At 45.9% G+C, this 13,611-nt stretch overlaps 1 protein-coding gene across 8 annotated transcripts in view; it reads left to right on the top strand.

Annotated features, from left to right (window-relative positions):
• Positions 1-13,611, top strand: part of ACACA (acetyl-CoA carboxylase alpha) — a 204,110-nt gene that overhangs the window by 30,765 nt on the left and 159,734 nt on the right. For all 8 annotated transcript variants that reach the window (XM_060268325.1, XM_060268328.1, XM_060268326.1 and 5 more), the window contains 9 exons: positions 1,466-1,576; positions 2,621-2,830; positions 4,931-5,101; positions 8,570-8,731; positions 10,731-10,894; positions 11,477-11,627; positions 12,309-12,412; positions 12,753-12,834; positions 13,342-13,487. In XM_060268325.1, coding sequence (XP_060124308.1) covers positions 1,466-1,576; positions 2,621-2,830; positions 4,931-5,101; positions 8,570-8,731; positions 10,731-10,894; positions 11,477-11,627; positions 12,309-12,412; positions 12,753-12,834; positions 13,342-13,487 — 1,301 coding nt within the window. The remainder of the gene's footprint in view (positions 1-1,465; positions 1,577-2,620; positions 2,831-4,930; positions 5,102-8,569; positions 8,732-10,730; positions 10,895-11,476; positions 11,628-12,308; positions 12,413-12,752; positions 12,835-13,341; positions 13,488-13,611) is intronic.

Here is a 13,611-nt window from a genome sequence, read left to right as displayed (position 1 = left end):
TGGACCATAGCACGCCAGGCACTCCTGTCTTCCACTGCCTCCCGCAGTAAGAACAAAATATAATCAAAAACAAGCAATCAAATGCTGTTTCCCCCTGATCCCGCCCCCCCTAAAAAAACCCCCAGCCCCAACTACTTCCAGGTACATTAGTAATATAACCAAATAAAAAAAATATTTCTACAGTTGCTAGTTTAAAAAATATCATTCCACGTGCTCCCATGTGTCTTAGGTGGTTTAAATGCATGTTCTTTCTTTGATGCATATGTAATAAAGGAGGACCACGTTATGTAAAAGTGACAAACTGCTTTTAATTAAAGGTCTGGTGCTGTGATGTTTTCATTGTAATGTATGTTTTAAACAGATATTATATACGGATATAATTTTTAAAAAAAATTCATCTTTATTCATTTTACACATAAGAAAAGCAATACAATAAAACAACAGGAAATACAGAATACAAAAATGTAAAAAGAGAAAAAGACAAAAAAGGAAAAAGAAATATAAAAATATAAAAGAAAAAAAGAAAAACCTAATAATCTTACAATCTTCATAACATTGTAGACTTCACCGGTTCCCCCCTCATTGAGTCCCTATTTCAATTAATCTTAAAGCAGTTTTCACAATATTTAAAACTTCTTTTTAATATCCTCTCTAAATATTACCATTCAATTTTAATCTATAAACTGAATTTTTTATATATATACAGATATAGTTTTGATTTTGATTCTACCAATGCTTAGTTTTATTTTTCAGTGATTTTTCTCTCTAAGCTTTCAGCGCTTCTTGTTTTTGTCTGTGAGCTGCCTTGATTCCTGTCAGGATAAAAGGAGGAGTATAAATAAAGAAATGAAAAAAATCTATATTAAAAAATCCAATTTTGAAAAATGGGGGACAATTAGGCACATTAGTCATTTATCACTTAAATGACAAGCAAAGTCAGCAAAAGCATACACACAATTTATATACGGATAGAATACAGTCAGTATCCATACTTAAAATAAACTGCCTGCACGCTGTTAAAGACCTTTGGGCAGTAATGCTTCATCACAGCCTTGTAAATACCCTTAAAGCACTCTTAAAGGCATGTTCATAAATTAATGGTTGTTACTGGCTCTTGGGGGTGAAACCACGACTGAGACAAGGAGCAAAGCACACTTTGGCTTCATTTCTTAAAAATTAGTGTGGGATGTCTGAAGGGGAATATTTGCTGTTGGAAAACCTGCTTTTCAAAAAAAAAAGCTTCCTCCTTATGCCTACCTTCTAAAGCAGGAATAGTCCTTGTGGTTCCTGGACTGCTACCCCCATCCTCCCTGACCGCTGGCTTTGCTGGCTGGGGCTGATGGGAGTTGGAGTCCAACACCATTTGGAGCTCACTGTATTGCCTGATTTAAAGGGTGAAGCTTTGACACCCTGGTCAGGTCTCTGAATTTGGGGCATTTCCTTCTCTTTCTTTCCTTGTGCTCAGGCAGCGGAAGAAGTTGGCTACCCTGTCATGATCAAAGCTTCCGAAGGAGGGGGAGGAAAAGGAATCCGGAAAGTGAACAACGCTGACGACTTTCCCAATCTCTTCAGACAGGTACAGCTCTGTTTGCCACTTCTGTCTCGGTGGCCCTGATGATGTGGTTGCTGATTTCTTCCACGGAGGAAACACCTGGGTGCTCTGCCCTTGCACAAATATTTTGCCTGTTTTAGTTGATGTTTTCGCTCCACCATTGCAGCTTCCCCATTGTTTTTGCACAATTTCCTTCTGCTCGGTGCGAATCGTGGGCAGGACTGGGAGAGCTGCACGTGGTGCTGAAGGCCCTGTTTTCTTCCTCTGTACTGAGTTTTAAGATTTTATTTGGGGAAGGGGTACAAGCCCAGTGGGTAGTAGAGCATCTGCTTTGCCTGCCGAAGGTGCCAGGTTCAAACCCTGGTGTTCTTAAATGGGTCTGGGAGAACCTCTTGGGCCTCCTGGGTGTTGTATTCCAAAACATTGGGAGTGCGCCAGGTTGGTGAAAACCGCTTAAAGATGCGCATTTGAGTTCCAAGTGCTGCTGCCTTATTTGTTTATATTACTTTATTAAATTTATATCCTTCCCTTCCTCCCCAAAGAGCCCAGGGCACAGCAGGCAGCTGCACATTTTAAAAACAAAAAGGAAGCAAAAGCATTTGCATTCTAAAATGATCAAAACCTTCCCAAAAAACCCAATCACTATTAAAAAGCAATTACAACAAAAAACGATGCTTCCATCCAATGATCTTGAGGTTGCCAGGAACAGTATTCTCCAGCCACCAAATGCACCTGGGTGAGGAAGAGTGTTTCCAAATTCCTCCTGAAAGTCAAAAATGATGGAGCCGTGTGCGCCAGGGAGGGCATTTGCCAAGTGCAGAACCACATCTGGAAAGACCTTGCCATGGCTCAGTGCCAACTGTGCAGCCACCAGTGGAAGCACCACCAACAAAGGCCTCACCTGCTGGTTGTAGAGACCAAGATGACTGGTTTATGGCTAATCCCTAATAATATGCTTTCAAAATAATAATAATCCAAATCTCAGTTGCCCTTGCAGTACTGAGAATAAACATGACCGCCCATCCTAAGAGAGATACGTTTTGGTTTCCATGTGCTTTTTATTGCTAGGTACAAGCTGAGGTGCCGGGATCCCCCATCTTTGTGATGCGCCTTGCCAAACAGTCCCGCCACCTGGAAGTCCAGATCCTCGCAGACCAATACGGCAATGCCATCTCCCTTTTCGGTCGCGACTGTTCAGTCCAGCGCCGACACCAGAAAATCATCGAGGAGGCTCCCGCATCGATTGCCACGTTGGCCGTCTTTGAACACATGGAACAGGTGAGTGCGCTTCAGAGCTGCCTGGCTTTTTCTGGCGAGAAGGCTACTTTTCCAATGGCAAAACAGCTGTTATAAAAGCAGAAGAACATTTTAGGCGAGCCTTGCTGGGTCAGACCAAAGACCCTTCCTAGTCCAGCATCCTGCTTCTGACATTGGGCTTCTGGGAAGCCTGCAAGCAGGGCAACAGCACTCTCCCCACTCCTATTCCCCAACATCGAGTACTTCGAGGTAGACTGCCTCTGGCTCTGGAGGTGGCATCATAACTTGTAACTGCTGCCTTACCCTTCGTGGATTTGTCAAATCCCCCTTGAAAGCAGTTCGAATTTGTGGCCACCACCATGTCTTATGGGAGCGAATGCCAGAGTTTTACTATGCAGCGTGTAACAAAGTCTTTCCATTTCTCTGTTTTGAATCTTCCAACGTTCAGCTTCATTACTTGCCCCCGAGTTCTAGTAAAGGCCACTTTCTCCTCTTTCGAGTCCCCTATGACTTGTCCTAGGGCCAGTTGGTTATTTTATTTTTATGACAGGGTTCTCTCCTCTCCCCCATGCTTTTTAACATCTGCATGCAGCCTCTGGGAGAGATCATCAGGGAATTTGGGCTGGGTGTTCATCAGTATGCGGATGATACTCAGCTCTACCTCTCTTTCAAATCAGAACCAGTGAAGGCGGTGATGGCCCTGTGTGAATGCCTGGAGGCGGTTGGAGGATGGATGGCGGCTAACAGATTGAGGTTGAATCCTGACAAGACAGAAGTACTGTTTGTGGGGGACAGGAGGCGGGCAGGTGTGGAGGACTCCCTGGTCCTGAATGGGGTTAACTGTGCCCCTGAAGGATCATGTGTGCAGCCTGGGAGTCATTTTGGACTCACAGCTGTCCATGGAGGCGCAGGTCATTTCTGTGTCCAGGGCAGCTATCTATCAGCTCCATCTGGTACGCAGGCTGAGACCCTACCTGCCTGCAGACTGTCTCGCCAGAGTGGTGCATGCTCTAGTTATCTCTCGCTTGGACTACTGCAATGCGCTATATGTGGGGCTACCTTTGAAGGTGACCTGGAAACTACAACTAATTCAGAATGCGGCAGCTAAACTGGTGACTGGGAGTGGCCGCCGAGACCACATAACACCGGTCTTGAAAGATCTACATTGGCTCCCAGTACGTTTCTGAGCACAATTCAAAGTTTTGGTGCTGACCTTTAAAGCCCTAAATGGCCTCGGTCCAGTATACCTGAAGGGGCGTCTCCACCCCCGTCATTCTGCCCGGACACTGAGGTCCAGTGCCGAGGGCCTTCTGGCGGTTCCCTCGTTGCGAGAAGCCAAGCTACAGTGAACCAGGCAGAGGGCCTTTTCAGTAGTAGCGCCCACCCTGTGGAATGCCCTCCCATCAGATGTCAAAGAGAAAAACAGCTACCAGCTTTTTAGAAGACATCTGAAGGCAGCCCTGTTTTAGGGAGGCTTTTAATGTTTAATAGATTATTTTATTTTATTTTTCTGTTGGAGGCCGCCCAGAGTGGCTGGGGAAACCCAGTCAGATGGGCGGGGTATAAATAATAAATTATGATGATGATGACTGGATAAGCCACGCAAAGATAGGAAGAGAGCCCGCAGCTTGGCATGCAGAAGGTCCCAGGTTCAATCCCCAGCATCTCCAAATAGGGCCGGGGAAATTTCCCTGTCTGAAACCCTGGACAGACACTGCCAGTCAGTGCTGACAGTACTGAGCTAGATAGAGCAAAGTTCTGACTCCATAGAAGGCAGTTTCCTATGTTCTACATTATCTTGACTCATGATCAAATTGGCAAGTGGCTGTTGTGGCTGAGCGGTTAGGGAACTGCTCTCTGGAGCTTTCCGTGTGGGTTCAAGTCCCGGGAATGTTTCCTCCAAGGTCTCTTGCAACTCTACAGTTTCATAATTCCCAAAGGACAATGTCCCTTAGAAGTAAATCTCTCTGGCTCTCAAATTGTGCAAATAATTTTTTAAAAATGGTTGCACAGATGAACAAAACCTACAGCCAAGCAGGTTCGTATTGGCCTACTCCCACAAACAGATGCAGAGACTTGGCATTTCGATTTGATCCTTTTCCTCTCTCTCCCTTTCTAAAGTGTGCCGTGAAACTTGCCAAGATGGTGGGCTATGTGAGTGCTGGCACAGTGGAATACCTTTACAGCCAGGACGGCAGCTTCTACTTCTTGGAGCTGAACCCCCGGCTCCAGGTGGAACATCCCTGCACAGAGATGGTGGCCGATGTCAACCTGCCTTCAGCTCAGCTACAGGTGAGTCAGGAGCTCTTGCCATAGGCCGCATCGATACATTTGTATGCTGCATTTCCCACAAGCAGATCAATGCTCAAAGCAGTCCGCGTGGAAAAACGAGCTGTCTAAACGCAATAATGATATGTAACACTAAGAGGGGGCGGGGAAACATAGTGCTATGTATTGCAACATTGACCAGAATGTAGATGCAAAGTCATGGGAAAATAATCAGAAACCTCTAAAATGGATCTGTTTTAAGAAGATATGGGAGCAATTTAGTGTTAACAGCCATGTTTAAAGGAGAGAGATACTGAGAAGTCATTAATAAGTGAAATCTCATCAAAATACCGGTATTTTGTAAAGCGAGAATTAGGAATTTCGAGGCACATGTATTTATGATATTTCCCATGTTGGGGAGAGCAAGTTGTAATGAATAATAATAATGAGCCAGACACCATTCACATTAGCCACTCTTTTTATTACTAGGTATCAGGCTACATAAATTTATATGCTTTTTTTCTAAAAGCAATTTCTATTGTAAAATTTAAGGCATGTTTTTCATCTGTAATATTTTGATACTCGTACACTATATTAAGTAAATAGAATAAATTATTTTTAAAAACACACTAAAAGCCAACAGTTAACAGTTCATTTAATGCACATCAAAAATGAAATAAGCATAAAGCTCACTGATACGTCAGGAAATTTTTATTATTATTATTGATGACGATAATAAAAGATGCTTATCCACCCCTCTTCACAAGGCCCAAGGGTGGCTTACAGTTTAAAAAATACAATATTAAAATCAGTTAAAGCTGTTTACAATCAGAAGAGCAGGGTGGATCCTAAAACCACTTTAGATCTAAAAGTACCTCTAGAGCTGATGACATTAGTACCTAGCAGCCTCCCCTGCCATTTCTTTTTAAATTTTTATTAATAAAGTAAACCAAATATAAGGAGCTTAAAAAATACTCTTATAGCAGGTTGAAAGGTTGGACATTATTGAACTTGCTGTTCCCAAAAATTACAAAAAATACCTATTTTTCCATACCCTCCGACATTTTTTAATTCATCAACCCAAGAGTTCACCAATGGGTCGTAAAAATATCCAGTAATTTCATCTCCAAATGCAGCCCCAAAGCTGATGACACTGGTGACCAAATACAGTGGAATCTCGGTTTTTGAGCGTCTCGGAAGCCGAATGTTTCAGTTTTCAAACACTAAAAACCCGGAAGTAATAACTTCGGTTTTCGAACGTGCCTTGGAAGTCAAATGTCTTCCGAGGTGCATTTCTCCATTTTCTCAATGGAATTTTGCCGACTGTCCACTGAGCCTCGGTTGTCGAACGTTTTGGAAGTAGAACGCTCTTTTGGAACGAATTACATTCGGCAACCAAGGCACCACTGTACCTCCCCACCAAATAGCCTCAGCCTATAAATACTTCTTCCAAGTTTGCCTGGAAGCAGCTCCTTTAGGAATAATAATAATAATAATAATAATATTCCATCTGGATATAATAATATATATAATAATAATGTACCCTGCCCACCTGGCTGAGTGCCCCAGACACTCTGGGAGGCTACCAACACATATAAAAAATATTATAAGACATCAAACATTAAAAGCTTCCTGATATAGGAAGGCTCTCTGGGCTTGAGGGTGGTGCAAGACAGGTAGAAACAGCCGCCTCCTGGATGGCACCTGCAGCATGCCTCCCGCCCCCCCCCTGCTCTTGTGGAAGGATTTGATGGGTAGCAAAGCCTGGGTCCCGTCTACAAAACTGCGGCCTGAAAGAACCGGTTCTACTGGAGCCAGCTTTGGGGGTGGGGGTGGGGGAGGCGGGGAAGGAGGGAAGAAGTCTTCTGAGTCTCCATCCCCCCCGTGTCGTAAGAAGTGAGTCATGTAATCGCTGCTACAGCTGGGACAAGATTGGAATGCCGATAGCGGAGAGACTTGGCTTTGCAAAAATGTTACCTAGTGAGTCCTAAAAGGGCTGCTCCCTGACTCTTTGCAAATCCTTGGGTGTGTTTCCGAGTGCGTGGGTTGTATCCAGCTAAGTTCCACTCACGTTCAGATTAACAGCAGTAAGCCAGCCATGCTTATTAACATCACAGGGTCCACTCTGAGCATGGCTTATGTCACCCTGTGCTGGGTATTCCTTTGGAGGGGATGCAGTGCCAAAACAGCCTCCTGTTTAACCACCTAGCCTGATAGACATCTTCCAAGCGTGGGAAACACCTGTAGCTCTCTGGATGCTGTTGGACTACAACTCCCATCGTCCCTGATCTTTCAGTCATGCTGACTGGGCCTGATGGGAGGTGTAGTACATTACATCCAGGCTGCCTCAGGTTCCTCACCTCGGATGTTATTACATTTTGCCCCCAACAACAACCCTGCAAGGTGAGCTAGGTTGAGAGATGACACTTGGCCCGAGACCACCTGTGAGCTTTTGCAGCTGGCCAAGCATTCAAACCCATGCATCCTTGGCCCATTCTTGTCGCTCCATCTGATTAGTGTATAATTGGAAGTCAAGGGCAGTTTGACCTGGTGGCATAGCTCTGGGCTAAAAATTTGGGGAATGGGAGAGATGCTGAATTTCTGGGGTGGGGGGAGCCTGCGGCTGTGGCTCAGGGCTGAGGCTCAGTGGCAGAGCATCTGCTTTGCATGCAGGTTCAATCCCTGACATCTCCAGGTAAGGCCGGGAATGTCTGTTGCTGATAGCCTTGTGGGGCTGCTGCCAGTCCGTGTTGGTAATACTGAGCTTGGTGAGCCAATAGTCTGAAACGGTATAAGGCAGCTTCCTATGTTTTTATGTCTGGAGGTCAGTAGTCAGCAGGCCATTTCTCTGTTTGTGTTTATTGGTTTTCATCTAGTAAACACATTGACAAAGACATTGGAGAGTGATTGCCAATCAAAGCAGTCAACACCGGGCTGAACGCAAATGGGCTGTTTCTGCAGCGCAGGTGTGGGGAGCCTCTCTCTCTGTCCAGATGTTGCTGAACTACAACTCCCACCATCCCTGGCTGTTGGCCATGCTTGCTGGGCCTGAGGGCAGTTGTAGTTAAGCAGCATCTGAAGGGGCAAAGGTTCCCCACACCCACTGTACAGGATAGCTCCATGCATTGATATGCTATTGGCTTGCTGCTACTTGGGGCTGAGGGGAGTTGCAGTCCAAAACATCTGGAGGGCATCAGGTTTACAAAGGCTGCTCCGCATTGATCGGAAGTGATTCTTTGGGGTTTTGGACAGGAGTCTTTCCCCCTAATCCTTCTTGGAGATGCTGGGGATTGAACCTGGCACCTTCTGCATGCAAAGCGGATGCTTTGCCACTGAGCCACAGGCGGCTGTTGGAGGGAAGATGGCAGTGAGCCAGATGGACTAAGTATAAGGCAAGCTGCCTATATTTGAATGAGGGATCACTTCTTACGTTCATCTGTTTAGTGGCATGCAATTAAATTTGAAAAGTGTCATTATTTCTCTTCTTTTTAGATTGCCATGGGAATTCCCCTCCACAGGATCAAGGATATCCGAATCATGTATGGAGTGTCTCCCTGGGGCGACAGCCCTATTGACTTTGAGAATTCTGCCCATGTGCCTTGTCCGCGGGGTCATGTGATTGCTGCCCGCATCACGAGCGAAAATCCCGATGAGGTGACTGCAAGTTATTTCTTCTTCCTTTTCTTCTTTTCCAAGTTGTGGTTGATAGTGGGATGCTGAGTTGAGTCCTACAATCCCCACAGAGTATATTTATAAGACACATGAAAATTGTTTTAATCTTGATCTGCTAATAATGATGGCCCCAGCTGATAGCCACAAATATATATTAATAAATTACACTGTTTTGCAAGCTTTTATTCCCCCCCCCATTTTATTTTGCAATATTACATCCAGTTACACTTTTCACCATTCTTTACATTACATAGTGTGTGTGGCTGCTGCCTGGCTATAGACTATCTGTGGCATCACAAAAGAACACGGCAACCTACTGAATATAAATGTGGGCCTTTTACTCTTTCCCAACAGAACACAGAAAGGGAGGGCAGGGGCCTGATCCTGCCCCTTTGGCCCTTTGGCTGCCGGGACCCGCTGGGGGAACGGGAACCGGCCAGGCCCTCCCCAAGATGCGCATGGGGTATGCGAGGGGGAGAGGGGGGGTTGGGGTGGTGGGTGCCGTCACGCGGGAGTAAGAAGAGAGAGGGGTGTCGTGATGTCATGCGGCTGGGGTGGGGAACGGGGGCGCTGTGTGGAGGAGGCCCCCGTATACAGTGGTGCCTCGCTTAACGAACGCCCTGTAAGATGAAATTTTCGCTTAAAGAAAGGATTTTTCTAGCGGAGGTTGCCTCGCTAGACGAATTCATTTTACGAAAAATTCGTCTAGAGAATCGCGGTTTCCCATAGGAATGCATTGAAATTCAATTAATGCGTTCCTATGGGCAATTTTTTTAAAAAAAAATCCAATGCATTCCTATGGGATTCGCTAGACGAACTTTTCGTTATAAGAATAGACCCGTGGAACGAATTAAATTCGTCTAGCGAGGCACCACTGTATATGTATATATGTATATGTATGTATATATATATATATATATATGTACTGTATATATTTTCCTTATTGCACCATTGTGACTTCCCTCCACCCGTGTTCGTCTTCCAATGTTTTTCTTTCCTTTACTATTGTGTTAAAATACGCAAGCTTTGCTTTTCCTTCCCGGCTGCTTCCTCCCCCCCAACCCCATTTTATCTTCACAACAACCCTGCAAGGCAGGTAAGTTTAAGAGACAGCTTCTGGCCCAAGGATGCCCAACTACATTGATGAGTGAGGATTTGCACCCTCTGACAAGTTAAAGTTTCTGCCACTGTGGAGGGTAGCTTGGCCTCTCCACTAACCTTGTTTAGAAAAAGGATATTCTAGCTCAGAAAAGAATGCAGATTTGTGCTAATGATGGGGGATGGACCAACAGTACATTTCCGGGTATCGCTCATTTGCTCAGAGACAGTAGGAAAAGCTCATGAGGCTCTCAACATCAAGACACTTCTTTTATTATTGCTGTTGTTTATTAAATTTCTATAGCATCCTTCATCCGTAGATTTCCGTACGGCAATTCACAACATAAAATTACAATATAAAAAACAAAACAAAATACATAATAAAAATAAGAACAAAAAACAAACCAATTACCCCCCCCCCCCACTCCCACAACACATTTAAAAGGGCATCAGATGTCAATCAGCCAGAGGCCAGGTTGAAGAGGAATGTTTTCGCCTGGTGCCTAAGGGTCAGTGTAGTCAGTACTAAGCCAAGTGTGGTGCTGATAATACCAAGGTTGCAGGTTCGATCCCTGTATGCAACAGCTGCATATTCCTGCATTGCAGGGGGTTGGACTGGATGATTCTCTGGCTCCCTTCCAACTCTACAATTCTATGATTCTGCGACCAATGGGCCATCTCAGATTGAGTCTGGAGAACCAAAGTTTGTGACCACTGTCCCAGAACCAAATGCAGTCCTTCCCAGGATGTAGGGAGGATAATAACTTGTGTTTCTGTGTTTCATTGATCTGTGATTGTGTGTGCTCCCCCCACCCCCCACCCCCCACCCCCGAGCGTGTGCATGCAGGTTATTTACATGTGAATGCTCCCTCTTGTAATTCAGGGGTTCAAGCCCAGTTCTGGAACTGTCCAGGAGCTGAACTTCCGCAGCAACAAGAACGTCTGGGGCTATTTCAGTGTCGCCGCTGCCGGAGGACTTCACGAGTTTGCTGACTCGCAGTTTGGTCACTGTTTCTCCTGGGGAGAAAACCGCGAGGAAGCCATCTCGTAAGTAGCTCATTCATGGGCTGGGCTGGCGGAATACCCCAGGGCAGAAAGTACCCTTCCAGGTGTTGGTCCATGTCTATATGAATCCCCTGCAATTCTGGAGCTGGCCATGCTATCCCTCAATGGATTGCAGGGCATTCTCTTATATTTTTACAGCAAATAAACCCAAACTCATCTTTTAAGTCAGGTGCGGTGAAAAATTGGCCCTCTGGATGTTGCCAAACACTGATTCCCATCACCTCTGACCCCTTGGGCCACGTTTGCTGGGGCTGATGGGAGTTGTAGTTCAGCAGCCTCTGGAAGGCTCAAGGTTCCCCACACATGCTTTCTGGGTTCTTAAATGACACAGTGTTGTAGCCAGCTCAGTCTTACTCAGAGTAAGTAGTCGCTGTAATGAATGGGCCTAAGTTCGCAATGTCTGTGGGATGCAAATTGTGAACGGGGAACGGAAGGGAAGAAATAAGTAATAAAAAATGTGATTTTAAAATCATGCAAGATCTAGCATGGCACATTACAAATGCTACAATAGGTATTCAAGACGGTGGTTTACCTTCTGCTGCACCCCTTTTCCAACCCCTCCAGGAACATGGTCGTGGCTCTGAAAGAGCTTTCCATCCGGGGGGACTTCCGGACCACCGTGGAGTACTTGATTAAGCTGCTGGAAACGGAGAGCTTTCAGCAAAACTGCATTGATACTGGCTGGCTGGACCGGCTGATTGCAGAGAAAGTGCAGGTGTGGCTTGGTTCATTTCCCGCTGGATTCCCCTGCCCCTAAAGTTCTGGTTTCAAAAAATCATCTGTCCTTAACAACTAGATGCAAGATGCTGTAGCTTCACCATCAGCTTCCCCCTCTTTGCTTTGTGAGATAACTCTCTAAAGCCCTAAACCAGACCTGAGAAACCTTTGGCCTTCCAGAGGTAATAGGACTCCGCTTCACCAGCCTGGGGCACGTAAATATAAAATGTCAACTGGCAGGGAGACTCCCTGTCCCCCCCTTTAAAAAAACAACACCCCCAGTGTATTGTTATCTGAGATGGATTTCAAATGCTGCCAGGCATTTTGTTAGCCAAAAGAAGAAGGGCGTAAATAACAAGCCAACTTGGATGGCTTTAAAAGAAGATTACGGCAGATAAATTGTTGGAGGGTATGGCTATGTTCTGCCTCCACTGTCAGAGGTATCATGCCATTGAATTCCGGTTGCCTGGAATCGCAGGCGGGCAGAGCTGCTGTTGCCCTCTGGTCCTCCTTGGGGGCTTTTCTTGGGGGCTTCTGGTTTTCCACTGTGAGAAAAGGATGCTGAAGTGGAATGGGCCCCTTTGGCCTGATCAAGCTCTTACATTATGCTGTCATAGAAAACCCGGAGTGGCAAACTGTGTTTATTCCCGCCTCTTTCCCCCCCTTCCTTTCTTTCTAGGCAGAGAGACCAGACACCATGCTGGGAGTCGTGTGTGGGGCTCTGCACGTGGCTGACGTAGGCTTTCGGAACAGCGTCTCCAATTTCCTGCACTCCTTAGAGAGGTGAGGCGAAGCCCTTTAGAAACCTTGAAAACGAAACAGGGGAGCAGGGGGTTATGCTGGGTTGCGCTCGTGACTTGCTTGTGGGCTTCCCAGGACAGGCATCTGCTTAGCTGCTGTGTGAAACGGGATGCTGGAGTTTGGTGTGATGCCAAAGCATGGCTTTCCCATTTCGATGGGTGGGGGTGGGGTGCAAAGCAGGGACCCCCATCAGTAGGTGGAGCCAGAGCCAATGATAATCAGAGCGAACAAATTCCAGTGGTTCCCCCCGCTGCCAAGTTTCCCACGGACAAGAGTTAGTTATACAGTCGTTAATTTCCTTCCCCTCACAATAATCTTTCAGGGGCCAAGTCTTACCTGCTCATACGCTGCTGAACACAGTGGATGTGGAACTTATTTATGAAGGAAAGAAATATGTGCTGAAGGTATGTGCCTCACAGCAGATTGTTAAGGGTGGGATCCCGTGGCCGCCAAGTGTAAAAGGTATATTTTGGTGACAATTCCATGTAAATGCGGAATGCAGCTGCATTGATATGGGGTCATTCATTTCTTGTGATTTGCATCCTGTAGACTTGAGAGTGGCTGACGGTAGTTTTTCCTAAAACGGGAAACTGGAGCTCTTTACGCTGCAACATTTTATTGCGCATCCCATTGAGGGGGAGCAATACCTATACAGGGGGCAGGAAACACTGGACTGTATCTACTGCTAGTTCTGCTCAGTGTAGACCCATGGCATGGGGGCGTGAGGAATGGACCAGAGTAACAAGGTCTATTAATTTAAATGGGTCTACTCTGAGTAGGACTGAGTTGGATGCTACCCACTGTCTCTCCCTTCCCCACCCCAAAAAGCCTAAACCAGGTAATGCAAGACCAAAGGTTTCCCAGTAACTTTGGGAGTCCATCTCCATCCCTTGTTCCTCCTGCCCTTACAGGTGACTAGACAGTCTCCAAACTCCTATGTCGTCATCATGAACGGCTCCCTCGTGGAGGTGGATGTTCACCGGCTGAGCGATGGAGGGCTGCTCTTGTCCTACGATGGCAGCAGCTACACCACCTACATGAAAGAGGAAGTAGACAGGTAGCGTCCCGTCCTGTCCCCCCCCCCAAATGATTATTTTAATGGTCACTGGTGTTGCATTCTGTACAAATTATGCATGCTTAGCCAATTTTAGGGCTTTAAAGGTCAACACCAACACTCTGAA

Source organism: Zootoca vivipara, chromosome 15, assembly GCF_963506605.1.
Source record: "Zootoca vivipara chromosome 15, rZooViv1.1, whole genome shotgun sequence".
Classification (NCBI taxonomy): Eukaryota; Metazoa; Chordata; class Lepidosauria; order Squamata; family Lacertidae; genus Zootoca; species Zootoca vivipara.
This window is presented reverse-complemented; position numbering and strand designations above follow the sequence as displayed.